General features: G+C 41.0%; 1 protein-coding gene across 2 annotated transcripts in view; it reads right to left on the bottom strand.

The window, feature by feature from the left end:
- The window catches only part of OXR1 (oxidation resistance 1), a 257,860-nt gene that overhangs the window by 154,010 nt on the left and 87,880 nt on the right, over positions 1-15,970 (bottom strand). The window contains exon 1 of one of the 2 annotated variants that reach the window (XM_021389327.1): positions 4,238-4,414. The exons of the other annotated variant lie outside the window; for it this stretch is intronic. Coding sequence (XP_021245002.1) covers positions 4,238-4,344 — 107 coding nt within the window. The 5' untranslated portion in view covers positions 4,345-4,414. Of the gene's footprint in view, positions 1-4,237; positions 4,415-15,970 lie in introns of those variants that run through there. 2 annotated transcript variants of the gene reach the window in all.

Here is a 15,970-nt window from a genome sequence, read left to right as displayed (position 1 = left end):
ACCATGGTCTTCAAGGCACCTAGTAGAAATTAAGCAATAAGCATTCACTGACAGTCAGAAATTATTGAAAAAGTCTGAATTTGTTGGTTTTAGAAGTTGATAACAAACACTACCCGTTTTCTTTTTACAATTACCACTGTGTGAGATTTAATTTATTTATATATATATATTATTTTCCTCAATTCTAATGAAGAACACAACAAATACTGCAGTAAAACGATTTGTCTGGGAGGAAACATGCTGTTTCAGCAGCTTCGGCACGTACAGCATTTCCCACTCTGTATAATATCTCAGGACTCTTCCAGAAATTCTCATACTAGTTTCAAAGTAACTTGAAACATATGGCTACTGTGAGAGAAAAGTAAGTGTAATACTTTGGTTTTCTTGCTACTGGGAATCCAGCGCTCAGCTGTGTAATCACACAGCAGCAATATGCTGCACCAGAGCCCTATTTCCTCTGAAAAATTCCTTCTTGTTTTGTGTAATTCCTAAGTTCTTTTTCTGCTGCCTTGGTCTTGGATCCCAATGAGTGTACAAGCACCTGCCGGGATGAGCAAGGGGAGATGACAGCAGCCCCAGCATAATGCATTTCACAGGGCAAAATCCACTACTGAAATTACAGCCTTTCAAAATCCTACTAGTCTTCTTGTCACGTATCACTGACAGGTCTAACTGTGAGCAAGGGTCAAATTTAGACCCAAATTTTAAATAAATTCTGCATAAGGAAGGTCTATCTGCATGGACCTCACTGCCAATTGAAGGTGACAAATTATCTCTGCACAAACAAGTAGCTCGAGGCCAGAATCTCACCATCATAAGAATAATCACCACAGTAGAGCTTTCCAAGAAACAACTTGCTCGTTTCTACGCCTATACTTTGTCAAGACAGACTCCATACTTAAAAACAAAAAAAATCATACAAATTTCAACACAAACCTAATTCTGCAGTGTTCAAGTTAGGCATTTCCCTTTCCAGTCAGTGTTACACTTTCTTTTTTTTAAGAGCAAAAGGGGGCAAGCTGATATTAAATGGAGCATTAATGCAAAAAAGTACTCTGAATGTCATTTTTCCCTGCAAATCTGAAACACAATTTGAAGGTACAGCAAGGAACCACCAGGTTCTGGTAGTAAATTATCATTATTATTATCAGTAAATTATTTTTAGGTTTAGAATACTTTGAAACTGTAGTACTTATTAAAAGTATTTAGCAAGGAGTTGGCTCTTCATAGCAGGTGTTACACAGCTTCCAAAAGGTGTAAGGAAGATGGATGCTGAAAAAACACACATATAATTGACTTCTGATGATGGCAGACAGTAAGAATTACATGGAAAGCAGTGTGATGCAGCTTCCCGTGGTGGGCTGGTCCCTTCTGGCAGCCAAGCACCCACTCAGCTGCTCGCTCCTTCCCTCCCCAGTGGGGCATGTGGAGAAAAGAAGGATAAGACAGAGAAAACTAATGGATTGAGATAAAGACAGAGAAATCATTCACCGAGTACTGTTGGAGGCAAAACCGACTCCATGTGGGGACATTTAATTTATTGCCACTTAGCATAAATACTTAATTTATGATTCAGGTATTTAGAAACCAACGAAAAAGACAGATATTCACACACATAAGAGAATGCCCATCCTCCCCCTCCCCCAGCGTGGCCTTCCTTCCAGAGTCCTCTTCTTCCTCCTTCCCAGTCTCCCCTTGCTATCACCGCAGCTTACCTCAGTCCCTTCAGGAGGCAATGGGAGCCGTAGGAGGGGTCAGGATGAAGCAGTTTCACTCAGCCTCTCTGCTCTCAGTCTTCTCTTTCACTGCTCACTCTTACTCATTTCCTACATTCCACCATAGGTCCTCCCCAGTGTATCCACTCTAGCATGGGCTCATGCATGGGAAATAGTGCCTGTGCCATGGAGCACCTCCTGCTCTGGCCTTGTTCTTCCCTTTGGCTTCTCTCTGTTCCTTCTCTCTACACTTTTTCCCTTTCTTAAATGTGTTTTTCCACAGGCAACCCTAAGTGTGGCTGATAGGCCCAACTGTGTCATGCTGTGGGGGTGCTGGAGCCATCACACCGGCAGTGCCCAGCACAGGGCAGCCCCTGATGTCCTCACAGAGACTCCTTCAGTCCCTCTATCAAAACCTGGGCACAGACACCCATGTAGCTGGTAGGCGCAAGAAACACACCAACCATTTCCAACTTTCGGAGTGAGGCTCTCAAACTTCTCAATAGGAAGCAAGAAGAGTAATTTGAAATACATGCTGCAAACTCAACAATGTGCAATGTTTATCTTAGCAAGAACACTGCAGCAGAAAGATCTTACAAGATCTTAGCAAAAAGTTAAATGAAAAAAATAAGATAATAATGTGTTTCCTAAGACTTCTCAAATTAAAAGCAGATGCAAGACATATACAAACCAGCAGTTTGGCACAGTCTTATCCACACCACCTACTGTCAGTGGCAACATGTCCACTGTTTCCAAAACAGCAAAACGGGATCTTCAGTATTTAGAGAAAAGCAAAGGTGGAAAACTTGCACTGGCAGCACCACAGCTCTCATAGAAAAAATACTCCAAAAATACAGCATCCTATATACTGTGGAACACTTCCAAAAAGGAAGTAATTAACTTGCAATTAATTGTTTACAATTGGAGCAGTATAATCCTACAATCTTTCAATTTCTCAGGAAATATCACGAATCTAGACTCTTACTGCACTGATATTTAGCAGGAGAAGGATCAGCATTTTTCTCTGAAAATAAGGTTTCTACACATTCTTCCACTGCTTAGATTTTTATTGATAAAGCTTGTTAAAAAGAGAGAAAGATTTCATTTGTTATTTTATTATTAAAACCTTACTAATATACTGCTATTTCTTACATTTGGCTTTATACCTCTTTTGTTGAATACACATAATTAATAGCAGAAAATGAACACTGAAATGGACACATAAAGTTGATGTACGTGGCCATGTGCTTCTCAATATCTGTTTAGAAAACTGGAAAGTTTTGAGAGTCAGCTTCTCAAAGCCTTCTCCACCAGAGATTCTCATTTGCCCTTCACTGTTCCTATTTTATTCTTGCAGCTTCCTAAACTCACCTAGAAGGGAGAGAAAAGCCCCACAAGGCTTTTGTTATATTTTTCTCTGCACATCCACATGAACCACAAACCTTTAGGCTTACTGAGGTACTTTTTTTGGCTTATTTTAATGTCTTGTTGTGGATTTCAAAGGCCATATGTGATACTGGTGCTCACAGTATTTGCATACAACACATGGTGTTGTTTTCCAGATGATGAAAGTACAGCAAAATGTACTGACTTTGAAACTCCTCCAGATATTTGCTGTAAGTAAACAAGGAACAGTTGTGGGAAACAATTCCTGCACTAACTGGATCATTCAGTTAGTCTCATACATTCAAGATAGATTGTGTTTGACAGCAACGGCACGAAAGCAACTGTGAGAAAACGACAGAGCATTGTTTGAAAATGGCAAGAGAAGAGTTCAGGTATTGAATGAGCAATAAAGCAAACACCAGAGAATGTCAGTGGTCAGGTGATTTACATTCTTACAACCTTGCAAGTAGTTACTCCCAAAAAGACAAAACCTTAATCAATACCTGCTGCTTAGTCTTCCCACGCATGTCTAAATCAAACAATTCATCTCAATCCTGAAGGAGATGCTGAGAATACACTACTGCAAAACACGTCTTGGATATAAACCAGGATGCTCTTAGACTCAGTGAATCCCTCCACCCAGAGTGTGCTCCTGTGGTGCTCCCGGCAGGGTGCTTCAAAGCTGGAGTGCCCCAGGGCAGCTGTGGCAGAGGCAGACTGGCTGCCATTTCATGTTGCATATCCAAGCAGGCAGATCAGGAAAGGAAAAGCTTTCCAGTTAGCAGGGAGGTTCTATCCTTGATGAGAGCCACACTGGGGATATGTTAAACTTCCATAACGTACATTACCACATATTCTTATTTCCTTCTTGCTCAGCGTCATTAACTCCTTCTCTGCCTGGTTTGGCTACATATAAGATACCAAGCATATCGGAAAACCCAGCAGCACAGTTGGACAGAGGAATATGTTTAAGAACTATGATCAGATCCCAATTTCCCATTGTGCTCAGTGGTAGGTTCTTGGAGTCTGTTCCATCACTTAATGTCAGTGACTTCAAAGCTGAAGAGAAGCTGATATAAATCAGCTAAGGGCTGAGGCCTAACGGATCTGTCCCCAAGGCATCTCTTCCTCCTTACCTTTCCTCTGCCAGGAGGTCAGCTCTTCCACAAGTCCCAGCTGGGGGCACCAAAGGATCCTGTTGCCTGGGGCTATCTGCCCGTTCCTGATGGCTGCACCAAGCCATTAGCTTGATCCAGCACTACTTATTAGAGGTGCATGCATCCTTGTTATGGCAACTGCTTAACACGTACATATGCCTCAAAAGCTGGGGAAATTACAACATATCTAGAGCACATACATACGTAAGCTTAACTTTGCTGAGGTAGTGGATGACAGAATAAATCTAAAAATGTTTCAGCCTCTCTTTGAAGAGAAATTTCCTTTCTCAGCTAGCACAATTTATTCAGTACAGAAGTCACTGGGTTTAAAAGCAGGATGACTCACGCTTGTTTAGAGGTTTATAAATTATCTGCAGTTACGGATGACGTTAGAAAAAATGTCAAGAAGGTTTAAATCCTGCTCTTTGAAGGTGCGGTGAAGTGAGGGCTAATGTTTTAATTTCTGAGAGCAGCTAGTTGAGCATTCAAATCAAAGTGACTTGGCTTTGCCATTCACCATTTTATCAGTGTCGTCACATGCTAACAAAGGTCTTTTAAATATAAGGCAGGGAGTCTTATAAAGAAACTTGCGCTGTTTAAACAAATAAAAAACCCAGTAAGGATTGTCTTGACATTACATCCCCCCAGAAAAGGCCCCTCAGTACTGCCATTTTATAGCCAACATACAGCTGTGGTTGAGAGGACTACATAATTACCATAATTATGCCGACAACACTCATAGAAAGGTTGTTTCTTAGTCCTGACAGTATAATTGGAGAAGCACATTTATCTACCACACACAGCGATACATTCATTAACGTCTCTGATTCCACTGCCTAATGGGGTCAGGTACCAGGGCCAGCAAAGAAGGCTGCATCACATCATCAGTAACAGCTGCTCTTGGTCTCTGCTGCTCTGTGCTCAGCGTGGTCTGAGCTACCCACAGAAGATAATGCAGAAGACAAATAAGGTTTCATGCCAAGTGGGAGTGTCCACGTGCCATAGTTTTTCACCCTGGCTCTTGGCGTGCGTTCTGCACGCTCTCTCTGCCACTCTCTCTTTGTGGTCTTGCTGAGGCTGACTGCAAACCCTCCCTTCCTATCCCCACCAAAGGAGGAAAAGCAAAGCAAATGTGCCACGCACTCTGACCTAAAGCTCCTCCCCAAACCTCTTCATAAAAGATGAGTAAAGGCAAACTAATCAGATAACAATTAGCTACAATTTGCACAATTTTGTCACTACAAATTAAAGATTTTTTCCTCGAGGTTAAAGGGACTGGAAAGCACTATGCTGAACCTTTCTTGACTTTTTCTTCTCAGGGGAATTTTGGCAAGGCTTTCTTTTGGTGCTTCATGCACGGATCTGATTATGTATTTTAATTCATTTTTCCTGTAATTTGTCTAAAAAGCTGACTCACATGAATATTTAAGCTACTTTAATTTCATCAAATCTTCTACAGGAACACAGAACATATGAGCTGTAATGTGGGGCACTGACCTCAACCCCCACTGGTTTAAATGGGACTACACGTCCTTGGAGCATGCGCAACTGCGAAACAGATTCTGGTCTCCTCCACCGAAGCAGCTAAGAATTTATGTGCTTGCTTCAATCTAGAGAAGGTCTAAAGAGCACGTACACAGCACAGCAATCTTCGTCGTGCACAAAGACGTTGTCCAAAGCTCACCTAGCAAGCAGCAGCAGTGATTTAAAGGACTTGTTTCTCTGCTGCGGAGATGTGGTAATTTAGCACAGAGCTTTCTTAACGCGATAAACTAATTTGTCTTCCTTCCCACGAAAAAAGACCGTGAACATTCATTTCCTTCAGCAGAGGAGACAGCAATATCTTAAACCGCTGTAACTGTTTCACAAGGAAGCAATTTTCTAAGACAGAGACCACTGGGCTCTATGCCAGTCCAGCTAGTAGCCGATACCTGTTGCACCATACAGTGAGCTGACCATATGAATCCTTTGCCCAACGAACAAAATAAAAAAACTGCAAGACTGATTAGAATTCCTAAACACTGTGCCTGAGGCTGAGGTGGCAGAGGCACACACTTTTCCAACACCGATTTTATTTAGGATTGAGAGACAGGGTTAATAATATTCTCTGATTCTCCGTCATGGAGAATTACACACAGAAATCATTTTGCTTTGCTCTGAATTCCAGACAGTACACCAAGAAGCTGCATAATAACCAATGCACCTACCTCTTAAAAAAGAAATACCTGTGGTGGCAGTGTTTGCTCACTGCATACCACAGTCAGGAGGAGCCAGGATAGCCTAAGGGGTTTTAGATTATTATTTTTTTCTTCTCAGAGTATTTCAGTACTACAGCAATATAAGTGGTGCTAATATCCTAAAAGTTAACAATTTTGTGCTACTGTGTTTGGAGCAAGAGACCTATATTATTTCAAATTTGGCAAATCTTTTCTTTAGGAAGACTGACCTGAAATCTTAGTCATCATACGACTATGGACCAGGATATTTTGCTAACTGCTCAATATGCTTCTTGTTCTGCTGTGAAAGAATGCACTAGTGTAACACTGTATTAATGCATTACTTGAGTTGGTATTTTTAAACTTTCATCTTCAAAGTATGATCAAAACCACACATTAAAAAACGAACCAAGAATCTCACAGTGCATCTTCCTACCTCGATGCTTCTCAATCCAAAAATTCTTCTCCATGGGAACTGTTTACTTCACAAATCTACTGACATACGAGACCAGGGGATTTCAAAGCAAGAGTTCATTTTAACAAATGGACACAAATCTGACAGCCCTATTGGCAAGTGTCAAAATAAAGGAACAGTGTATGCTAAGATGAGCTTAAGTGAGACAGTGCCTTTGAAAAACAATGCTATTTAAAGACAGAAAAAAAAACAGAGGAAGCTTTTTGTGCCTGTGGTAGGACAATAAACTACAACCTGCTACTACCAATAGAAATGGGGCTGAATCTGGATATCTGACAAAATCCAATCCAGTGTTTAAAAATGAAAATATAAACCAGACCTAGCAACATTTTACATATAAGTAAGTACCCCAGTCTTTGCATTCATTTTTATGCCTACTTGCCCCTTACCTGTAGCAGATGTGTGAACATAGCATCAATTCTATTAATAAATTCACTGATAGCATCTGTATTTTCCAGAACTACTCTTTAAGTAATATCACAGCGAAGAATCTCCCTTAACACCCAGCTATGAACTCCTTTAGCTTGGACAAACTAGTTAATTTGCTGCGGCATGCCTCATCACAGTCAGCCCTTCTCTAAATCACGTTAGCTGACAGTTCCTCCATTCTTACAAATTATGATAGGTATTTTACTTCCACACAAAGAAATCCAGTGAGATTTCTTTTTTTCCTATTTTGCATGGTCAGGGTTCATGTCCCATCACACCTGTGGTACAACTAACACACACAAACCTGGTCCTTACCATCATTTTCAATACCATATGCATCAAATATGATAAAAATTAGCAATAAAAATGCCTTTTAGAGAGCCTTATCATCACTAAAGGCTTCTGTTTTTGTTCCCACCTTAGAATTCAAAGCTGAGCTGAAAATGCAATACAGGTAAAGCCTTTGCTTGAGCCCTTTCTTGTCTGATATCCGAACTCCACTGACACAAGCTCACAAACCGCAGGCTCTGTGTAAGCTTCAGAAGAGAAAAGGAAGAAGATGTGAGAGATTGGCTGGTGCTCATCTGTAGATGTGGAAGCACAGATTCTGGCCAGGATCATGTCTGCTCAGCCACGTTTGTAATATGCAAGGAAAGCTGCTCTGCAGTGATGTTCTGGTTTCAGCTGGGACAGAGCTGATTATCTTCACAGTGCATGGTATGACGCTGCATTTTAGCTTTAGGAGAAAACAACATTGATAACGCACCAATGTTTCAGTTGTTGCTGAGCAGTGTTGCACCGATCCAAGGCCATATCAGCTTCTCATACAGCCCTGCCAGTCAGGGGGGCTGAAGGGGGAGAAGGAGCTGGGAGGGGACAGAACCAGAAGAGCTGACATCCACTGGCCAAAGGGATATCCATGCCATATGACGTCATGCAAAAAAAATACTTGAAGAAGGTGTAGAGTTGGCTGGGAAGCAAGGTCAAGCACCCCTCCCATTCTGCCTTAATCCAACCTTTGTATCTCACTGATCACAAGATGCTTCCTTTCCCTTCTCCTTGCAGGCACATGCAACTCTTCCTCATTGTTCCTGCAGAAAAGGAGTTAAACACAGACTCTCCTGCACAGAACTGAAAGTCCACACTTTATGTTGTATGCTGAGACACTTTTTCAATCTATGCAAAGCACAGATATTCAGATCGGCTTGAATACTTCTCTGTCTGCAGTCAGTAGACTGTCTCACACCAACACGTTACTCAAAATCACAAGTCTACCACTGCCTATAAAAAGCTCTGCATGGCAGCAAAAGCAAGCAGCAGTGCTGCAGTACATTCTGGCCACCATCAAAAAATCTGGCTTCAGAAAATGTGCCACCTCCCAAGCTCTGGGGAGTTGTGTGGGATAAGGAATCATTAGTTTCTCATTAAAACTTGTAAGTGTCAAAATATATTGAGCTCTCTCTCCTAATGTATCTGGGAATTTATCCCTGTCTCCAAGCAAGAATCCCTACTTGTTAATGCTCTGTGCTGATTTCATACAGTCAGGCATTTGATAAAATCAGTCTTGTTCAAATGGCTGAATCCAGAATGATAAAATAGGTGTTCAGCTCCTACTGTTTTATCTGCTCCATTTCACCCTTTGCTCAGTTACTAGTTGGAACTGCATAATCTATTTCTCAATTACTAAACGGAGCTTGGGCTTTCTAAAATTTTCTATGACTTGTAACATCTTATTTAAGCACTTTATAAAAGTGGTGGGATGAAAACAAAGAAGTAACTGCTCTCTAAGCAGGAAGCTGTGTCCTTCATATGTTATGCTAATATCACAGAATCCCAGAACAGCTGAGGCTGGCAGGGCCCTCTGGATCCCTCAGGCCCACCCCTGCTCCAGCAGGGACACCCAGAGCAGGGGGCCCAGGCCCACGGCCAGGCAGCTCCTGAACATCCCCAGGGAAGAGACCGCACAGCTTCTGGGCAACCTGAGCCAGTGCTCCGGCACCGCACAGCACAGCAGTGCTGCCTGGCCATGCACTTTTGTGCAATTTTACAAACCGGTCATTATATACATTACAATGCACATACTGTCCTACAAGAAGCAAAGGGGCAAAAAAAAAAAAAAAAAAAAAAAAAAAAAGGCTACAGGAAAAAAAAAAAAAAAAAAAAAAAGAACTAAAAATCTAAGTATTCCTGAGCCTTCATCTCCAGCAGGTGTCTGTTCCAAAACCTGCTGGCACTCAACTCCCTCTCAACTCGCTCAAACACAGATGATTTAAATAGTCAATCCCAACGTAAACTGGTACACAGAGGGCTCAGAGTCAGGCTTTTCTCTTGGCCCTTCTCTCCAGTTGTGTGATCGAAGTAAGACTTGGATAGATCTGTTTTAGAAATAAAATGATTTTCAAAATATTTCTTCACTCCTAGTTTTTTTGGGGGGGTTCTCGTTGTAATTCTGAAACAAGTTTGAACTTAAAAAAAAAAATAATAAAGCATCTGGGTCACCACTTTAGGATAGCAATACTTTCAGTCATTCAGAAGCATGAGATGTTTTCACACAGTTTTCAGTTCGAGTAGTTCTGTCCACATTAAATCAGAGGCTCACCGGCACTAGTAACTTCAGAAGGAGCAATGACTTCAGCTCCCACAACTACTGGCATTTTTGGGATGCAAAGCTCTGTTAATTTCAAACATTTACAAGAGCATGTTACATCTGATTTACTGCTACTCTCTCTGTGGGATCTAATTTTCTAAGAAAACACTAAAATGCTTAGGAAACAAGATTCGGAACAAAAATTTCTAGCACTATGAAACCACATGAATAATTATGAATCTTGACGCAAAAGATATTACAGGCAACTATCATGAATCTCTTTAAAATTATCTTAAATCATTCTAAAAATTCTGTGCCTGACTCGATTTCAAACTAAACACAACGCTGCTACACATAAAAACTTTTGGATACTCTGAATGTGCTCACAGCTTCCTGAATTCCCAAATCCCTACTTTTTATGCAAGTTTCATATCTGCCCAGTCATACACCTTGCTGCCAGGAATTATGCAAACTGCAACACACTGCTGTGAGAGAGAAGCATGTGTCTCATTTACTGTCCACTTGCAGAATGTTCAAATACATTGACTTCCTCATCAGAATTGGCATCTCCAGATATTGACATTGAACAGTAATTGTCAGTTTGCTATTCTATACATACAATAGCATCTAAATAGGTATTTGCTATTACATTCACATTCTTGATCAAGCATTTGCAACTAAGCAGTCAAAACCCCAGCAGCATTTATACTGGCTACAAAAATGCCAATCTTACTCTCCAGGAAGCCACTGTAAATCAGGGTGTCAAAGAGTATCAGCAGCAGTCCTGGGCTTCTCTTCACAAACAGTGCACCATTTCATCAGTATTACACAGATCTTTCTAATTTCATACAGAGCCTCAGAAAAGCGTAGGCAGACACAGCCCAGCTAAGCAGATGTGTCTGTATGCAATGTCAGAACAGGAGCATTTTCTTTTCCTTCCCTTTTTTTTCCCTCTCAATACTGTTTCCCCTGCAGGGCACATACCCAGCCTAATTGTAACAGTACCAGAGCTGCCACACTGGCCAGAACAACTCTACAACTTTCCTCTTCCTACTCCCAAGGGTAGCCAAAAACTGCAACTTAAGAAAGTGCATAAGAAAAAGGGCAAACATATTATCCCCCTGCATTTGTCTTTCTGAAAACTGGTAGTTTAGAGACCTGCTGAACAGATCAAAGTGATTATATCTTGTCTACTGTTTTTAACCCCTTTTTCAGCCCGGTTGTGCTTTTGGTCTTACAGGAACCTGTGACAGCGAATTCCACAATTTAATTCAGTTTGGGTGAAAAATACTTTTCTCTGTTTCTATGTTACTGACAGCAAAATTTAATGGATGCACTTCAGACATTATATCATGAGAACCATTACCAGTTTCCATTTTCCATGCCATTCAAGGTTTTGTGCACCTCAGTATTTTACCTGTTCAGCTCTCTCGCTCTCAAACTGCTGGGTTCCTCCTTACCCTCTCCTTGTAAGGAGGCCATGCCACATCTCTAAGCATCCTTGCTTCCCTTCTCTGACTGTCTCTGGTAAACAACAAATAAAAAAAACTCCAACTAATGTCAAAATTGTGCAATGTTCAGCATCATCCATCTCCACTGGTAATCACTTGTCAAAGCAAACATGAAAAAGTGCTCGGAAATTTTCCCCATAAGGACAGACAGATGAAACTGGCACTGCAGAAACTTGTCAGGTTTGTATCTTTGCTGAGCTGTAAGTATATCTGAAATAATCAGGAAAACAAGTCAAAGTAATTTCACTTTACTTGCTTTAAAATTTCTACATGTTGTCTATCTGGGGAAGCGTAGCTTTAGAGTACTCGTTTGAAGAAAGCATGATAACTTACAGCAGAACAAATTAATTCAGAACATAAAGCTATCTTTGGAAAGCTTCATTTGAAATAAAAGTTATATTTGAGTGACATGGTAAATATTATTAAGACCTTGAGTTGTAGCATTAGTAACAATAATACATTCTGGGGCCTTCTACAGTGTTTAAGTAGAAACACAGGGTGAATCTGTCTGCTGGTTGACAAACCACTACAGCTGAACTTACACAGTATATGAGTGCCCAAAGGCTTACATTTTCTGCTTGAAAGAGCCATTTCTGTCACCATGGAAAAAAATGATTTGCCCTTTCCAGGATACAGTATAGAGCTTTCCCTTCAGCTGATTAGCAAATGAACATCCAGATTGTTCATTTTCCAACTATGGGGAGAATGACAGACCAACATCTTACATTTTGTTCCTATTTCCCAGTGTTTCCAGGTATAGCAAAGGGAAATAACAACCCCCAAAGAAATATATGACAAGCCATCAACACACTAAAAACTAAACAAAATCTTCAGAGAGTTTCTTGGACTTTAAGAAGCTCTTCCACCATCACCCTTCCCTTTCATGACCACTAAGAAACATCCATCCATTTTGTTTTGAAGTCTAAATTAACACAAAGCCTGTCACTCTGTCTAAGCAAGTGAATCAAGGAGGGTTTCAAAGCTCCAAATCTTCCTACTACTCTACCCAAAAGGAATATATGGTCCAGATGAGAGTTAACAAACTTTGTTTCAGTCAAAGTGAGTAATTCAGACAACAGTGAACTAAATAGCTCTATTCACATGTAGGAAAGACACACATCCCCATATGCTCATATGACATGAAAAAGAGCTCGATCACTGGAATACGCCCCGTTTTGCGGCATGGATAGTGCCTCATCCAGGCTTCTCTGGGGTCAGTCTGCACCCTTGGCCATTTGAAAAACAAGTACTGAAACAAGATGCAATGAGACATAAAGAGATGGAATCAGCCTTTGGAAGTACATCTACAGGTTTAAGATAAAAGCAAGATGCACAGAAAATTCTTGCATGCCAAAAAAGGCCCTTTTCCTTCCAAATCATCTGTTTTCAAGGGAAGGAGCCTCAGACTTTAGCTACTAGGCAAGAGAATATTAGATCATTTAGACCAAGTTCTTGCTTTTTTCATTGAAGTTCTCCACTTATAGGCGTGACATTACTTAATTCAAATATTCCAGTCTAAGATACCAAAAGGAAAATGGTAAAGATAAACAGCCAACAGGAATGAGTAAGACAGTGCCAGTGCCTGGGGCACCTCTGCTAACAGGGTGTCCATTAGGTGAAATATACCTGGATGTCCGTAGTAAGGGAACCCAGGTAAAAGATCTGGAATAAATAAGATATGAGGAGGTCAGAATTCTCATTTTGACAGCTTAACTGCAACCTACAGCAGTGAAACCTGAATCAACACCTCAGCAAACAGAAATTTTTTCTACAATACTTTTCTGAAGTTTTAGTCTCAACATAAAACTGAACTCACACAGAGAACTTAATTCTGCTAATATTAAGGGGCTCAGTAACTTTTGATTCATTCTCCTTTTGATGTTGTGGTGGTTTTGATCTTTTGGGCAGGCAGAAAGGAACAAGAAGCATAGATCTCAATTGTAGTTTCATGCCCATCCTTTTAAAGCAAGTACTTCTATGCAAACAATGCAAACAAACTCAGGATAACAGAGAAGTAACTGAGAAATACAGTGAGACAGCAGTAAATTGAAAGAGCAATTCATTCATTCCTGCAGGGCAAGAGTTCTGGGGAGTGCACAGAAGATATCAGGTCCCTTTAGACAGTAGAGTTTGCATGAATCATATTCCAGCAAACGTCAGGAAGACCTTAGAAGCACAAAATCTTTCAGTTTTGCATCTTTATCAACCTGTTGCTGTGCCTTCCCAAGTGTCACTGAGACTTCATTCTTCCACTGCACAGTGTCTAACTTCTGCAGCAGCCTCTGGGATCTCCTCAGAACAGAGAAAAGAGGGCCCTCCTGGCTGCTGCCACCAAAAAGCCTTAATATCTCTATATAAATCACTCCAAGTCTTTCAAAATATGTCTATTCAGCCTAGCTTGCACCATCCCACTGCATTCGCTGGTGCTCATACATTACATGCCATAAAAGAAATCATTGGCATCAGCAAGGTCCACAGCTCTTGTAACACAACAGCACGCTGGACCAGGTGTGACAACAGCTTGTACTAGCAGAGAAAGGGCTATTTTGGAATGAAAATCTTCACCTGCACTCTTTTCCCTCTTGGTAGCATCCTCAGAAGCAGAAGGCATTGACTGCACAGATGTGAGCCACTTCTGACCAGGTGGGAGCTCTTACCAGCAGCACCACCAAGGACGGTGTGGCCATGCAGAACTTCGAGGCAGACAGGTTCATGCGCCTTGCAGGATGCTGAGGACAGTGAGCCCTGTCAGACAGCGGCTGCACTCCTGCTGGTAGGGCTGACAGTATGTCAGCACTACAGGGCATCTGTATCCCCCACCTCTAAGCTCCCTCTAACCTTTTCCAGCTCAGAGCATAGGCTGCAGACTGTAAAGGGGTACCACAGTAAGGTAAAATGCTCACTGGCTGCTGCACATGACAGAGAGGCCTGGGACACGCAGGGCTCCCTGACACTCGGGTCAGGGTATGCAGAGAGGGCCCCGGTGAGCACCTTGGCTGGGCATCCTCCCAAGGGCACCTGATGCTGCAGAGTGGGCTCTTCTGATGAACTTCAGGGAGGTATTAAAGAGTGGCCAGAAAAGAAAGATCAAATATATGTAACAGCATAACAAACAGATAGATATTCCCTGCAATACATTTTTACATTGTTTACATGCTCTTCTGTGAGGACTGGTGAACATTTTGCACTGATTTCACTAAGAATTGTACCATCGGATTAGTGGCAATAAGATCAAAGTAATACCCTTCAAATAGATTTTTAACAACGTGTTAAATTTTTTGATTAAGGTTGTTAGGAGTATAGAAGCACATTTAAGTCAGTTAGGAAAAATGATTTAATTTCTCTTTAGAAATAGGTCCAAGTAAATAATTCCGTTTGCTCCGGAAATCGTGGAAAAAAAAAGAGTCAGGCAGCTATTAATTTTCTTTCCTTCTTCACTTCAAAATCTTAGGAGGGTACAAGTTAATACATTCCTGCAGTAGACTTATGCAAGAGAATTCTTCACTACCTGTCAAAAACATATTCTTTTCCAGTGCCCAAACCTGAAGACTGTACGTTAGGAATTCACATCCTTCCTGAGATAACTGGGCTTCGTTATCAAGTCATGAATGTACATATTTATATCCTACAGAGGACATCAATATATATCTTAGCCTCTGCACAGTTGTTTATCACTGGGAAACAGAGAAGGAGAGAGCCACGGCACTTGTCTGCTGATTGATTTAACTGTACGTGATGGAGGATAATTTAATCTCTTTGTCGATGGGGAGTTTGTCAGCAGTTACATCCCAAAAAAGAGTGATGCAAGTGACTGCAGCTCTGTGTGCTAAGCAGGTTTTTTTGTCTGGTAATCTGGACAAATTTAAAATTGGGGGATGTGAGAAGATCAGACACCTTTATTTGAAGAAGATATTTTTTGTAATCCTCTTACGTGATTTTCAATGTAATATATTCCATGGATTCTCCTTCTCTAGAAAGAAACATTAAGTTAAAAGTTAGCTTTCTGGAAGAGGGAAGGAGAGCAGAGGGAAACAGGCAGGAAGAAGGAAAACAGCTATGATGAAAAGAACACTTCAACTAAAATAACCGGTCTGGAGCTAACAGCTGCTCAGCTCTGTGCATCTGTGAGGTCATGTGCATATATGCCTGCTTTCCTAATGCCTCCACTGTTTATATATTGATCACATGAAGAAAAAAAAAAAAAAAAGCCATGAAGGACAACGGATGCTCTACTAGAATGTAATAGGATTTTGTGGAAGTAAATCCTGACTTTGATGTTACACACGCATTTCTAATCAGTCTAATTTTTTCTAAATGCTCCGTTCAGCAACCAGAGCAGATACTTATTCTCTTTATCACAGTCACTAAATCATTATTTAGCTTCCATAAAGGGGTGCTTGGGAAAATATTTCTAAACACTAAGTCCACGGGAAACAAAGCAGCACTGCTGGTAACTGAGAAATTTCTCAAAATTTTACATGTTATAAAACTGAA

This window comes from Numida meleagris, chromosome 2 (assembly GCF_002078875.1).
Source record: "Numida meleagris isolate 19003 breed g44 Domestic line chromosome 2, NumMel1.0, whole genome shotgun sequence".
In the NCBI taxonomy this organism is placed as follows: Eukaryota; Metazoa; Chordata; class Aves; order Galliformes; family Numididae; genus Numida; species Numida meleagris.
The sequence above is the reverse complement of the archived record's forward strand: the minus strand, read 5'-3'. Positions and strand labels throughout refer to the sequence as shown.